Source organism: Cyprinodon tularosa, unplaced genomic scaffold (assembly GCF_016077235.1).
Source record: "Cyprinodon tularosa strain WSP-4 unplaced genomic scaffold, ASM1607723v1 ctg33, whole genome shotgun sequence".
Lineage (NCBI taxonomy): Eukaryota > Metazoa > Chordata > Actinopteri > Cyprinodontiformes > Cyprinodontidae > Cyprinodon > Cyprinodon tularosa.
The window spans coordinates 2,846,858-2,863,234 of record NW_024039041.1 but is presented as its reverse complement, the minus strand read 5'-3'; the positions used below and the strand labels follow the sequence as shown (position 1 = coordinate 2,863,234).

General features: G+C 37.0%; 1 protein-coding gene across 1 annotated transcript; it reads right to left on the bottom strand.

Moving 5' to 3' along the window:
• Nucleotides 1-1,830: 1,830 nt before the first annotated feature.
• On the bottom strand, nucleotides 1,831-14,139 carry LOC119788939 (synaptic vesicle 2-related protein-like). The gene is made up of 16 exons (XM_038293633.1): nucleotides 14,007-14,139; nucleotides 13,650-13,783; nucleotides 12,395-12,480; nucleotides 12,215-12,313; nucleotides 12,050-12,121; nucleotides 11,830-11,954; nucleotides 11,671-11,734; nucleotides 11,436-11,561; nucleotides 11,221-11,349; nucleotides 11,036-11,109; nucleotides 8,547-8,623; nucleotides 8,353-8,457; nucleotides 8,101-8,212; nucleotides 7,930-8,011; nucleotides 4,435-4,524; nucleotides 1,831-2,471 (listed from the first exon to the last, which is right to left on the bottom strand). Exons 1-16 carry the CDS (start codon nucleotides 14,126-14,128, stop codon nucleotides 2,268-2,270), a joined length of 1,701 nt encoding a protein of 566 aa, XP_038149561.1. The 5' UTR covers nucleotides 14,129-14,139; the 3' UTR covers nucleotides 1,831-2,267.
• Nucleotides 14,140-16,377: the final 2,238 nt, after the last annotated feature.

The window sequence follows — 16,377 nt, the reverse complement described above, 5'->3', positions numbered from 1 at the left end:
TCTAGCCTGTAAGGTTAAAAAAAGAAAAAAAAAGTAACCAATTAATCGAATCTTATCATGGTGTATTCTTGAGTATAAAAAATAATCGAATCGTTGGGTCAGGAAATTCGATATTGAATTGAATCTCCATGATGGGTGTGATTTACACCCATGATTAACAGTATCCAAGTGATCATTGCTTGCTGAAGTATACATTTTTATTAAACTGAATGTACTGCCATTAAGTGTTGAAACTTGGCAGCAAGATGGCAGACAAGACGGCCCTGCAAAGAAGAATGAGGTGCTGAAAAAGTGTTATTCCTTTGTCCATTCAGAGCCACTACACGTCTTAAGCTGACAGACAAAACCACTTAGAACAGGAATCACATCAAAATTGTAAAAGAAAATATATAAATAGTTTGAATATAAGATAAAAAATGTTTTCATCTGTCAATAGGCTCAATCCGATTATTAATCTATTAATCGGAAAAAAATATAAGCACTTATATATATATACAGTACATGAATTTATGTTACCAATAGGATCATGTTGAATTTTGTAGTTTAATTTTCACAACCTATTCTGTGTAACTAAGCAACTCCAGTAGGTCTATAAGTAGAAATAAGTAGATACCTGTTATTCATATTCATTTTTTGCTTTCCCTTAGCCACATAATTCGAAAAATATTACTTTATAACTAATATAAATAATGAATTGAACTCAGCTTTAAACATGAGCTTTACTCTATTTCTATCAATCAATTTCTGATGTAAATAATGATTTTATGGCGCAGCTAACATGGTATAAATGTCTGCAATTACGAGGAGGTAAAGCCACAGGAATTGATGTTACTTCTCTGGCCTATTGTATCTGATTATTATCACAGCAACACAACATTTCCTCAATAAAGCATTGTGATGACAGCATTATGCGTTGGTAGTGGATTTATTCTGTAATTCTTAATACAGGGCAGTTTTAGAGGAAAACATTTTAAAGGCTGCTAAAGAGTTAAGATGGGGTAACAAGTTCATCTTCCCGGTAACAAGACTGCAGCCAGAGATGTATTCCAATGGAAGAGATGAGCTCAAACAATGTTAAATAAAAACAGCTCAGAGCTGAATAAAAAAAGGTAAAATAGAGCTCTATAACTGCAGATCTTTTTTAAATCAAAGTGAGTTTGAGTTATTTTGCGTTGAAGAATGGACAAAAACATGAGTCTGTTAATGTGCGAGTAGAGAACTGCCAACCAAAGTCACAACTGCAAAGGCAGCAAAATGTTTAAAGTAAAAATAGTTATAAGAAAATGTGGAAGGCAGCTAATGACAAATCCTAAATAGAGTTTTCATATTTTTATTTGCAAAATTTCATATGAAAACAGGAATCACATTTTCTTCGAAGTTCAAGTTGTGCTTCTGTAATTAACAAAATTATAATAAATAGCTGTTAAGTTATAATGTGGAAAATTTTATGGGATATGATTACTTAAGAAAGGCAACATAATGATAAGTTCAAGCTTTTTTTCCCCATCTTAAAAAGATGCTCAATCATAATGCATTAATATATACGTAGATCCTTTCAATTTGGAAAAAAACAGTTGAAAAGTAAAACATAACAATAATAAAACATAAACTCACGAATACAGAAAAACAATAAATTCTACTAAGAAATTCTCTCTTCTCAGTCTGTCAGGTTTTATATGACTAAGATGTGTTTTTATTCTTGTGGTCTCACAAAAGTTTAAATTAAACAAACATATGCAGACCAGTAGACAAACTCTAAGCCAAGAGAATACTTAAAACAATATATTGATCTTCCCATTTGGCCCATACATATTTTGTTATTTTTCTAAATCAGAAATATAGCAGCACCATGTAGAGAAAAACAGTTTAAATGTTCCTATATGTGGTTAATCAAAAACAAACATTTGAACATGTCTTACAGTTTTTCATCCAAACATACTTTTTACAGTAAGACTTTAGGTAAACAATATAACAGAAGGAGGAATGGGAACATTTAGTTTGGGATTCTAAATGTTTGCTGTATTTTTCTGAATTTGTTCTTAGAGCACATACAGGTTCTATTGGTCTTAATAAACAAAACAGTTCAAGTACAAACATCCCTCTATCATCACTAGAAACAAAGACCAGACTTTTAGTTATTTACTGTCCTGTAATGAAACTTTTCCTTCAGCTCGGCACTATATCAGTCTTATATTTCAGTCCATCACTCTATAGTCAAATGTTTCCTTAGAAGGCACAAAACATCATTGATCTTTTTCCTGGTTGACCTATCTCTGGTCGATATTGTGTGTTGTACCATTTGACTGATGGGTTATGTCGGTTGTCTGCCCTACGGCCTCCTGATCGATGCCGGACTCCTGTAGACCCCTGCCCAGAGTTTCGATAGGCAAAAGTAAGGACGCGATTCCAGCCAGCAGACTGCAGCCACAGTAAACCGAAAGAGTCAGATACACCGATTTCCTGAGCATCACCTAGAAATAACCAACAACATATTAGGAGACAGGAAACCTGAAACTATGTGGTACATCATTATGCAATCATTAGAGTTTTAACAGTGTTACTCTTTCTGAATATGCTCACCTAAATATAATCTCCCCTCTGACTTAATATACGTATATGAAAATAAGTATTATTTTTTCCTTGCATCAAGTTATGAAAAAATAAATTTCACTGTAAAGGATGAGGAGGATTTATTCGAAATTGCTTCCTCACATCTTTGGTGATGTTGCTAAGACATGACTGTCTCTGTCTGTTTACTGAGTGTGTAACTTGATACATTCCTATTTTTCAAGGTTTTTCAAGCAGGGTTCAAATATACAAAGGGACATGGACAATAAGAATGTGTTCATCATGCTCCTTTTTACCATGTCCTGTTCATATTATTGTATGACATGTAGAAGCAAAAATATTATGAACTTGGATGGATAATGCATGCAATAATTTGAATTTTTGAATGTGAATAAACTTTAACGTGATATACAACAGTGTTTAAGAGTTCATTGATGCCTACCTTAAATATTTCCTTTTACTGTGAAATAATATATTGAACAAGAGTGTTGGTATTCCACAGAGGTTACCATACAAATGGTGTCTTTCTGACATGTACAATTTATGGATCAAATTCAATTTAATATTTAATTTCCAATCACCTGTGGTCTTTTGGACTTTATAGTATTTATTTATTGCCATTTTGAGAACCATGTTCAGTATATAAACCTTCAGTTTTCTGTAAATGTAAAATAATGAGAGTCTAAAATGAGATTTAGGTAATTAACGCCGAAGAAATAAATGAATAAAACAAAACAGAAATAACAAAAAAGCAAAACATCTGAAATCTTATGTGTGCTGGAATATCTGGCATTTTTTTTTTAAAATACTAAAATAAATGGAATCAAGTCAAAAGTATAAAATGACCGAGAAGAGATTTTTTGCTAGACTTTCCCCTTACAGCAGATTTTCTCCACTTGAAAGGTGGTTGTCTTTTGAGCTGTAAAATTTTTTACCCAAACTGTCCTGCTAGCTAATACCTACCAACTTGAACCATAATTTAACAATTGTTATCAACTTCTAAAGAACAGTTTCCATTGCTGCGATTCTTAGGAAATATGAGTAAAACTCTTCAAAACTATTAGAAGTGTTTATATCTATGATGTAACCATTTATAATTGTGGTCAAAAATATAAAATATTCTTATTTTTTTCTTTATTGCTTAAGAAACATCTTAAAATTAAGGTTTTCAGAAGCAGAGATATATCTACAATACCCCAACTTTAACAAATAATCTTAACCCTGGTATTTACAAAGAAAGGTCACGATGAACAATGTGTCTCTGGTAATTTCCACTAGTAGGCTACTCCAAAAAGATCAAAATCAAATTTTTTTTTTTCTGTTGCAGATCAGTTAGGATGACATTAATCAGTTATATATATCTATCTATACCTCTTTACTTTAGACACAGCTTCAACTAAAATCTATATTTGACCATTCAAAAGGCTCCACACACCTTTAAGTAGCCTAAATGATCTGTTCAAATACTAGTTAGTTTCACTAACACTAGAAGAGAAAGTGTTTTAATTGATGTCACTGAAGAAGATCAGCCGTTACTTAACTTCACATAAAAAATAACTAAGATAAATAAATATATAAATAAATAACTATTTAGAAAAGTCGTGACATCATAATCTTCACCATCTTTGTTTTCCCAAATTAATTAGACAATACAATCTCAGTGAAAGCAAACTAATGTGTTTTGAAGAAAGTACAGTAATACCTTTTTAACTTTATTATTTTGAGATTTAATTGAAGTCTATTTATTCTAACTGACATAAAACAAGAATGTTTAAAGTGATTGTTCTGAAAGTGAGAACATTTTTTTTATGTGTTTATATACCATGCTGTAAACATGGGTTTTAGGTGTATGGCAGAGCTGCATACCTGAGCCACAAACGGTGTAATAAGAGCGCCAATCCTTGCAACCGCACTGGAAGTCCCCATTCCTAAGGCTCTGATTTCAGTAGGAAAAACCTTAAGCACAAAAATAAGTGTATATGTTAGATCTCGATTTCTCTACAGATTTCTATAGCCCCTTTTCCACAGCTTTGCTTTTTCATACAGAATTACCCGACTAATTTGCATTACCTGTGCTTTCCTTTCACAGTGCTTTGAACCCTCAAGCTAATCAGTACTTCTGTCTGCTTGTTCTGGCTTTTGGGCGGGGTAGCAAAGAGCAATAATTAGTGGACTGTCTGGCTTCTTTTTTTGTTAAATCTCCCCAGCCGCCATCTTCAAACTGGCATTCTGTTTTGTTACATCCAACACACACAAACACACATACTCGTTCTGCTATATGTAGTGAGGACCATGAGTTGACTCCCATTGATTTTCAGTCATTTTCAACCCTTTCTATTAGCCTGGGTGCCATTCCGTACTTAGTCCCGCCCACAACGTTTGAGTTCGGGAAGTTCGATCTGGCATTGCTCAATATTAGCGCGAGTATGCTGGCACAAAATCTGGCGGGCCAATCAAATTGTCAGGGCGGGCTTTATACGATGATGACGTATCAACGTTACTGTTGATCAACCACGTCACCAAAGCGCGCTTGGGTGACAACAACAATGGCTGCCGCTGGAGAGTTCAGGTGTGTAGATTCTGCTATTAGGTCTGTTCTAGAAGATATCGACAGCAAATTAGTTTTAAAAGAGGAACAGAGAAACACGATCAAGGCTCATCTTCTTATTCTAGGCGTGCAACTGCACGCTTTGATTTTTGTTGACAACAACTATGCGTCGCTTAACACACGTCACACACTCCGTTGTTCTTATTGGTTGTAGGTCTATCCAATTGAGTGCAGAGGCATTTTTTTTCCTGGTTCGTTCGAAACACGCCCCATAATCACAGCTCTATGGAGCAGTATCAGACTCATATTCTGACTAGAATTGAGTAGGACTACGTCAGGCTACATTTCTATGCCCTAACCCTAAAACTAACCCCAAACCTAACCATTACCAATGCATACCTCACACTAACCCTAACCCAATTGGCACCTTAGCTCTAAACCTAACCATTAGCAAAGTAGCTTTTGAGGACCAGCAAAATGTCCTCACTTTGCAACAACTGGTCCTCAATCTGATGGTGAAAATGGAAAAATGGTTCTCACTCTGAGGGCTAGACAGGTACACACACACACACTCACGTTTCTCTATCCTCCGGGGATTTTCAATTTACTTCCTTTCATTTCTTACCCATTTCTACAGCTTAAACCCTTACCCTAAACCTAACCATTAAGGGCAAATACCTAACCCTAACCTTAACTCAATTCACACCTTACTCTTAAACCTATCGTCTAACCCTAGTAAAGCATTTGTACCAAGGTGGACCATAGGTTGGCCCCCACTAGAGGGCTCAGTCCCCACAATGTGCAAAGATTTATGGATAAGGGTCCGCACGATGTAAGAAATACGCACCAACCATTTCTTAAACATATGATGGAGAAGAGGGGGAGAAGTTACGACTGTTAGACAGATAATTAGGTTCCAGCTCTTTTAAGCTTTTAACTAAGGAGGATGTTTAGTGGGAGTTTGAGTCAGCAACGCACAATGATCGCATCCACGCTACGATCGGAGCAAAAATGGCTGAACTAAAGGTTATGCACACCACAAAGCAGGTGAGGGACAAGCTCAAGAAAATGAAACAGAACTACAAGAGGCTGAAGGACCAAAACAATCGTTGAGGATCAGACTGCCAGATAAACCATTATTATGACCAGCTGGATGCGATCATGGATGTGATGCATGGTCACCGAAGCCACAAAATACTTGCCAGTCTCTGTACTAGAGGTTGTTAGCCTAGAGGAGCTCTAGAGGGAAAATTTGTACCGAAAAGTGTAGGCTTGTCCCGATCCAATCCACGTATCGGATCGGACGCCGATATTGGCAAAAAAATGCGTATCGGCAAAGCATGTAAAAATGCCGATCCAGACTGCCGATCCAGTTAAAAAAAAAAAATCTGGTCCGTATTTTACAGTTTCGCCGATTGAAACGATCCATTCCACTATTTTGCGCCAGTGTTCCCCGAATCCGGTCCGCATTTTTCAGAACACCCTGAACACACCCACAGGTCTTTTTGGGTCTGTCTCCCGGCCTAACCATTAAAACAGGTGAATTGGAAGATAGCGGGGAAAATGTCAGCCGTGTGGGATTATTTTATCCTGCACGATGTGTAGATGGAGACTAGGTGTGGAGGAGATTGGGGAGTATAAGGCATTTTTGTGTAATAGTTCACTATTATTTGCACTGATTTTTTTTTTTTAAGCAGTGTCTTTTTTCAAGAGAAGAGTCCTGATTCTAAGTTAATAGACTATTTTCCACTCTTGTCTGTTTTGCATTTTTATTAAAACTTACAGTAATACTTGCACCTTTAACTGTTTACGGTTTTACTGTTCACTGTGCAATTCGAGATTGCTTTTCATAATTTTGTCCAGTTTGTGTTTATCTCTTAATAAGTTTCCAATCATTGTGTTTTATTCAATCTCACCTAATTCAGATGGCTAGATGTTATCAAGAGTACTAAAACCCTTTTCAACACGAGTCTTACAACTAAGGCTAAATACTTTAACTTAAACTTAAATACATGCTCGGAAAGGCTGGTATCGGCCAGTATCGGTATCGGATCGGAAGTCCAAAAACAATATCGGTATCAGATCGGAAGTGCAAAAACCTGGATCGGGACATCTCTAGAAAAGTGTACACCCAGAGTGTGTTAAGCTGTGTTCATGATCAAGCTCCAACATGTGGTGTCTTTTTACGTTTTTTGGCAACCACGTCGCTATGTTGACTTCCATGATTGTCCCGGGGCCTTTCACATGCCCCTGTCCCACTGGCACACCAGTCCCGCGTTGGCCCACTAAATTATGTGATACCATTGAACGCAATGTACAGACATCAAAACACAGCGCCAGCCATTTCTGATCTAACAAGCTGAAACAAACTGTTTACATTTGATAAAAATGGTGCAGCACTGGTGAGAGGGATTCGGAAAGATAAGAGAGCGAAACAATAAAGCACACTGACTACACCCTGGCTTCCTTACATGTTGCTATCCACTGTTTACCGTCCTGATTTCTGTCGCACTGGTGACATCCTCAAAGCTAACCCTGCGTAATGGTGTCACCAGTCACACAAGGGCAATGCAGCTTGCCAGCTAGGGGTTAGACCCAGCTTTTTTAGTCAGCAGGAAGGAAGCCAAATCCCGATTGTTAGCGGGTCGACCCATGTTTGAAAAACCTGGGTAAACTCGCTAAATACAGTGGGAAAGAGCCTAGAGTAATAGAAAAGGAAGACAATGAATTAGTCGGGATTCCTATTAGCCAGGTACTACAAAGCCTGGGGCTTTCAATGGAAAAGGGGCTTTTAACGAAACACTGATTCATACCTCTGGTGTGTAAACAAAAACAACTTGGTATCCTCCTGAGATGAAAGCTCTGGAAATAAAGATGAGGACTGTAAGAGCTATCCTGGAAGAACAAGAAGAAGCAGAAGGTAAGCAATGGTGCAGGTTTCAAAGTGCTAGTTTGCTGCTGTTGTTTCCAGAGAACAATCTCACCTCCCAGTGCAGGCAAACAAGGGCAGCATAAACAAAGAAAACATGAAAAAACAAATCGCCATGCTTTTCTTCCTGCCGAGATAATCGACTGCAAAAAGGATGACCAACAGACCTGGGATAAAAAAATAAAATAAAAAAAATGATGAGAAGTTTAGCCGATTAACATTATGTTATGTGTGATACGCAATACAGCCACATTATAATTCAGTTCAAACCTACACCTCAGAAAACAGATACTGGCAAGAATGTTACCTGGGAACTCTGCCAAGGTTGTCCATAAAAGATCCTTGTAGTCAGCGGATGTCAAATATTTACATTCAAGGCTACACCTTGGTTCAATTTTGGCTCCCTGTGTCACTATAAGAAAGAGGGGCAGTTTTATTTCTTTGCATGTTCACATTAAAAAAAAGATTCACCTGATTATCAGGCATGAAGACTGCACACACCTCCACAGGAGTCTCCTGCTTGGAACAGCTCAGTGGTCAGCAAGACAATCCCATAGTAAGAGAAGGCATTTGAAAACCTTTAGTGGAAAGTAAATAACCAGGAACAAATGTTAGATTTTAAAATTAAAGCAATACATTAGAGCATAGAGCTGGGATCAGTGAAATAAATAGTAATTTAGTTTTTTTTATTATTTCTTTTGCCCCTCTTTATCAAGGATTTTATCATTTTTATTCACAGTCCACCAGTCTTTCATGACTGGCTTTGGGAAGACAAAACCAATAAAGTGAATGAATACTTGCTTAAACCACTCAAAACCAGGCTGTGGTGGGTTTTATGCATAAGTGTCTTGTTTAAACAGGAAATACTGTTTAAGTTTATATATTTACCGTGCATTTGACGTGAAGCTAAAAGCGAATATTCCTCTGTCTTCATTATGCCACCAGCTGGTTCTATTCAGGACAATACTACCACCGCCGTGCTTGACAGCTGGGACAATGATCTCCGTGTTTCTAAGCCTCAAACATAAATGTTATCATTGATGTAAAAAGGCTAAATCCTAATGTTTTGTTTCTGTTTTCTATGAGAACATCTGCATATTTAATTTATGTTATATAAATATGACTGTATGATCTGGTTGCATTGTCTCTGTAAAGTGCCCTAAAGTGACATGTGTTGTGAATTGGCATTATATAAATAAACTGAATTGAATTATATGAAATAAAGATCTTTTAAAACCTTAAAGACATTCACTCCCCTCCTATAGCTGTAAGCCTGACTTATGAATGTCACAGCTCTTTTTGGATTCAGGGATCAGCAATGCAAGAGAGTACAGAACACAGCTAGGGATGAAACTCAGAGATTCAAGGCCCAGTTTTTGCTGTCAGTTTTCCTTTTAAATAATTACAACAAGTTCCAGCCAAGCCCATCTGAATATTTCCAGACATCTGTGTAGTTACTATTGTAAAAAAGTGTGGTTTAAGAAGGCTGCATGCTCCGTTTGTTCAGAAGACATGTGGAACGCATATCTGAAGGTCTCTCAATGTGATGCTCTGATTTTGCAATATCAGTAAAACAGACTGAATCAAAATCCTCACTCATCTTTATTATTTAAGAATTTCTTTACACCAGCTGCAAGCCATTAGTCTCACCAAAACTGGTGGCTAAAAGCAACCTAAAAACGCAAAATCTGAAGATAAAGGATATTTGCACTTTAAAAAAAATAAAGTCCTTTGCCTATGCAACAAGATAATCTTTGCTTGAAAAGGTTTCTTCAATTAAGATTGTAGTGCAATTTCTTACACCCAAGTAAGAAATGTATTGGAGCCAAATATGTGTATTTTTTGTTTCTTTTTATTTATTTATTTATTTATTTTTTGTTTGTTTTGTTGGTGATCACTAGATGGGGCTGTCGGCTTCAATATATAAATGAAGAGATGACAGGTAATTGACAGGTGTTGAATCCGGAAGGGCATACAAGTTTTTGACCGCTGTGGCGGAGTCGTTGTTATCCCTGTGGCCGTGCATTGTGTAATAAATGATTTTCTGCACAAAATGGTTCATCTGGCTGGAACAACTTATGTACTGCAAGAGGATCGTTTGAATCACGTTTACACGCGATCGACAGGTACGTTAGCCGCCAGGCGCGTCATAACAAGCAGCAACGGATCAACGCAAAATAGTGCAGTGTGAAGCTGGCTATAATAAAATTAATTCTTAAAACAACAAAAAGTATCTAATACTTTATAATATATTGTTTTCTTATCCTTGTAATAATAAAATAATTTGCTTTGTTGTGTCTTCCAGTTTACGATGGGCTGATATCTTTTACTTATCTTTCATCAGTGAGTGACACCTAGATTTTGGTAGAAAATTGTTGCCGTACATTGTGGTTGTGGCTCAGATGTATAGTATTACAGAAAATAAATTCTAACTTGTGCATACAATTACCATTATGTGAAAAAAAAAATATTTTCATGATGCGTGTAAGGTTCCAATAGAACCTGTAGATGTATCAGCCCTGTGTTTCTCCCACTTTCAATGTGCTATGGCAGCTTACAGTGGGAATGCTCATTAAAACATTGTTACAGGATAAAATAAACCAAACTAAACTAATATTTCCACATGACTGCAAATAATTTATATTTCCTCATCTGAACAGCTACAGAGTGAATAATATACATGACATACAGTATCTGACAGAGATGTCAAACTCAAGCCCTGGAGGGATTGGTATCCTGCTGCTTTTAGATATCTCCATGGTCCAACACATCTTAATTAAATGGTTTAATTACCTCCTCTGTTGAAGTCAAGTTCTCCAGAGTCCTACAAAGGACCTAATTCTTTGATTCAGGTGTGTTAAAACAGAGAGATATATGAAATGTTCCAGACTTGGGCCTTTGAGGACTGGATTGTGACATCTGTAATCTAACAGTTGTTAAAAGTCATATAAATATTGTCAGAACAAAACATATTAATTAATCCAACTAACCATATAAACCATAGAAGAAGAGTTGTTTTCCAGTACTGATGAGAAAAAAGATCTTTAAACTGTCCCCGTTCACTCTGAAAGCGAAAAAAAAAGAAGACGGTTATGTAAATATATGAATAGAAATAAGCTATCCTTTGAGCACAGCTTCGTCTCAGCCTTGAGGAAACATTTCTGTTTAACCTTACCTGTTTATATTCAACCAGCGTTCCCCGAGGCATTTCTTTACCATTCTCTCGAGCGATGCGAGTCAAAGTCGCAATGGCCTTTTCTCTTCTTCCTGACAGCACATCAAAACGAGGACTTTCAGGGAGCCACTGTGTGACACACATGAAGGTACCTCAGAGTCTACAGATGGCCCCTTCTGCTACAGCGACCTCCTAATGTCATCAATTATACTTACAAAGCAGAAAGAAACAAAGATTCCTATTGGAATAGCGGAGAGACCGAGCAGCCATCTCCAACCCAGAGTGGGCATTACCCACAGGGCAAGCAGCACCTCAAACACAGCGCCAATGGCCCAGAAAGCCTGAAGAACATAAGTGCATCTGTCAGAAATGATTCACATGGTGTAATGTGTCTCAGCATCAATTTTGGTTTAAAGTTTGATAAAATGCACAATGACAAACTCCACCTACGGCAATGAGCATGATGCAGATGCCCCTCGCTTTAACTGGAAGGAATTCTGAATACAGAGTCACTCTAGGAAAAAAAAAAGAGAAAAACAGGAATACTTTTGTTGAGCAAACAAACCTCTAATGTATCTCACTTTCTCAAGACAGATAAAGGAAACCTACGATTGAGGCGCTCCTCCGATGCCAAAACCTACAAGGCCTCGAAGGAACAACAACCAGCCGTAGGCTGGACTGAAGGCGCTCAGGATGCCGTAGTACAGAGTCCAACACATGCAAACTGTCAGGCCCTTTTACCACAAAGACCAACAGAAAAAACAAACAAAAACATGAGCTACTAAAAGGAATCAAATCCACTTTAAAAAGCCAAGCTTGTCATACTTACCACTCTTCTTCCGTACTTGTCGGCCACATTACCCCAAGCAGGAGAGCTGAGCCCCATCCCAATGAAGACAACCTGATAGTCAAAGATATAAAAAGAAACTTTAAAAAAGAATTACAACATTTACACTCTCACCAAGTTCTAGAAAAGCACAGAAAGGATCTTTACTGATGTTATGAGCGCCACTTGATAGCTGGGAAGCCTCCACTCACAGTGAAGCTGGGGGCCAAGGATGCTGAGGATCATCATCTCCATGGCATCTCCGACCTGACGCAGGTGAACATATGAGACACATGCAGGGTCCAGATTATGACAGAAACGTGTTTGAGCATCATGAAGGAGGCCTACCCATGCAAGTCCTGTAAGGAGCGAGATTTTCCACTGAAAGACTCCAAATCCAATCGCTTCCAGAGCATCGTCCACTGTAAATGTTTCTGTGAAAGGTAAAGGGAAAAAACAGAATGATCAGTGTCCTTTGGTCAGATACTTTACTTCCAGGTATCCTTTTCTTTTAATTTCACAATAATATAAATCCAGCTGTTCAATAAAGGTCCTTCAGGGTTAGTAAATGATCATAGAGAACAAATGACATCATTAAGACCAAGGAAAAAAACAGGCCAGTCAAATATAGAGTAGAGAAGAAGTTCAATCAGGGATAGTCTAAATGAAAGATAACCTTCATTTAGTTCAGTTTACCAAGCAAGAGCAGGTAAACATTACCAACAGGTAATGGAACATGGTGCTCTGCTCAAATGGTAAATATCTATTTTAGGCCTTTAAGGGAATCATATGTGTGACAGAAAACTGACACTGCACAACACCATAAATTCACCATATGCACAGTAAAACACAGCGGTGGCAGCATCATGCTGTGTAAATTTTATTGTTGAGCAGAGACCTGGAAGCTGGTCACAGTTGATGTAAAGGTGTGAAAACATTTTACAGACTGAAACATCTGCATGTCACCATTTCTAGATGTTTCTTTGTAAAAAACATTTAAAGTGATCAGTCTTTCCACTTCACTTACCTGAGTTACTTTGATTCCCTCTGTCACTTATCACAAATGAGCTTGGGGTTTAAACATGATGACATGTCTTTTATATGATACTGTATGTGGAAAAGGCTTTACAAAGGATCCAGTGGTATAGGCTAAAAAAACAGACTGACACACTCATTTGCACAACATTTAACTCTAAACCCAAGTTTTTTTTTGCGATAATACAAAATGCTGTTACTCTCATATTTATGAGACAAAAAATAAAAAAAGCATGGGTTTTATCGTGTAGTATTATGATGATGTTCCAGAACTTGGCAGCTGGCCGACTGAACAATATGGATTCCCCTATTAAAGGCAAACAAATCAGCAGGCTAACTTTAGAGCATTGATCTTTTTTTTCCCAGTTATAGATCCAATTCTATAATTAAACACTAAAAGAGCCCATTGGTTATATAAACTGTTCTCATACTTACCGACTGACTTGTAACCAAGATTATTCTATTTTACATTGCTTTCAACAATCAGAGGGCATCCCAACCAGCTGACTGTTCAAACGTTGCATTCAAAGACATAAGTCTGTGTAATTAGCAGGTAGGCTGTACAAACCTGTAGTTTTATTATTTTCAGAGTTGGTTGCAGACTCTCTGCCTCCTGAGTGAACCTTTGCTGAGGCAATAGTGCAGATCTCATTATCTGTGGCCTGGTCTTCATCAGTTTGACCCACAAATTCTCCCCCATCTCTAAGTTTCAGCAACACAGAAAGAACACATTCAATCATTAAAATTATTATTTCACAGTGGGCTATATCACAGTTAAATAAGAATAGTATGCTCAAATGATGCAATCAAAAGGCATTAGCTCTTGAAACTTTGAAAGCACTTTTGATTTTTTAAGAATATGGCCTGTAGTATCACCTTCCAGTGAATTACAAAGAAAGAGACAGAAAATGTGGGTTGTTGTTACCCTGGTTCAGGATTACTCCAGCGCCTGTAAGTAACCTTAGCAGATCTGGTCCAGCTGTCCATTTTGAAAGTCCTTCTGTTTACAGCAAGGCGTAGAACTACAGCTGAAGACAAACCGGTCATTTGTTGTCAAACCTGCTGGTGCAGTCGCTTAAGGTTTCAATGGGGCAACCAATCAGTGAACGATACCTGCAGAAACAGAGGGGGGCGTGGTTTCACCAGGAAACAAGAGTGTTGGAATTCAGGTGCGCCCATAATACAATAGGCTTTTTATTTATATATTTATTTTTTAGAAAAGTAATTGCAGTAATTGTTCTAGATAAATGCAATTACTTTGCATTTATTGCATTTTAGATAAATGCAATTACAAAGTACCCTAGAATTAAAAATATTTTGAGACTAAAATAAGAAAGAAAGAGCCGGATTAAAACTTCTTATAAAAATACAAATATTTCTACAGTCATAATAGTAATTATGTCTGTATGTATTTAAAAGACTATAAGTAATAACTGCTTCTCATTTCATTCTCCTAACAACCAGAAAAAACAATATACTTTTTGCTGCTTTCCTGTTTATTTATCTTATAATCTGATATTGCAAAGATACAGGTGTAACTAAACACTAATTAATGGTTCTTTTCTGTTTTAACTTGTATACAAATACATAAAAATATGAGTTCACTACAAACATACGTTTCAAATCCAAAAATACAGTGTTGTCATTAAAAAACATGTCATATGACACCATTTTGCATGCAGGCTACGGTTTATCACTGAGTGTCATAACACACGATAGACGGTAGGTGGTGCTATTACCCAAATGTTTTTTTACTGAAGTGATCTGTTGTCAATTAGTGTTTCTTTCTTTTTACATATTTGATACTTAATTATCTTATTGGCATAAAAAAAAATTGTTGGTATTTTCTGCTACTTTGGAATATCTGTCATAGTCTTTTCTAAACCAACCCAACCTTAATTTTGTCTTTGTAACAATCACATTCTGCTGAGCTTTTTGTCCAAAGCTCATATTGTGAAACAAAAAAATATTTAATCAGGGATTAAGAGCATTTCTCATGTAATTATATTCCCTGTGGCTTTTGATGAGCACCTGAATCCTTCAGTCCTCTTTCTCCTTGTACTTTAGGAGTAAGGCCAGGTTTAGAAAGTAGGACATCAGAGGACATGCTGAGGCTGCGGCATGGACAGTCATAAATACAGGACAGGTGGACACAGCACAGCCCTCTGTCCTAATATCAGCTACAGACTCACACTAAAACCAGTAGTGCAGTAGTGCTTAAAGAGAGAAGCTCAAGATGGAATCAAAGGTAAGGTTTGATGTCCATTACTGTTTGCATAAAGTTTTTAGATAAAGAAAGAATTTTACTCTGATGTTCGATTTTCAGTACAGCAAAGTTTAATTTGTTTATAGTACTTCTGTAACATTTTTTTCTTTGGTAAATGCACCTCTCCTGAAACTAACCAGGGTCCACTTCCATCACCAAGCTGTTTCTCGCATGAATAAGGATTCAGTTGGTTGGGACATGCAAGACTGGGAGCATTAAAAAAAATGGTTTCACTATTTAGACATGAGACTATATTAATCCCAATGATTAAAGAAACATTATACTGTCTACGCTGACGGAGAACTTAGGCTTTTTAGAACAGTTTTTTCCTCAGGTGTTATAACTGTTGAGCCCTGAGGGTTTAATAAGCAATTACCACCTGAAAGTACACAACTGAAATAAATCAAGAATAGTTCCACATCTATTAGGGGATCATGTAACCTTTTGGTACTATTGTGAAAGTATGGGATATCATAATAATTTTTTTATTAAACCACTATTACAGTTGTTACTTTGCCTGATTTATTTGTGTTTAAAACAAGGAAAAAAATATTCTGCATTATCTACATTTTTTCAAAATGAAAGTAAACAACACTGCTATTACAGGGTCTGTAAGGTTTAAGGTTAAATGGTTGTATATCTAGTTTGTTTCTGCTTTGAGCTCTATCATCCATCCATCCATCCTTCCGTCCGTCCGTTCGTCCGTCCATCCATCCAATGTGTAAGTATTACATAATGGATTACATCATGTTAATGAGGATTTTTTCCATCCTGCTCTCTTGTGTCACTATGTGGTTTTCCCAATCATGAGGCTGTAATTTAAGATAGCTTTGTTGATGCTTACAGGAAGCAATGTTAAAATTTAAACAAATGGTATTAGACCACAAGACCACATTGCCTGAGATGGCTGACCTCACCAAGTGAAAAAGAAAGGGTTGAGGTTGCAGATCCGTTGATAGTGTTGAACAATGATAACTGTTTCCAGTTTCTACTTCCTGCATATCTAGTTTTCTGTTGCCTTGATTAAAAT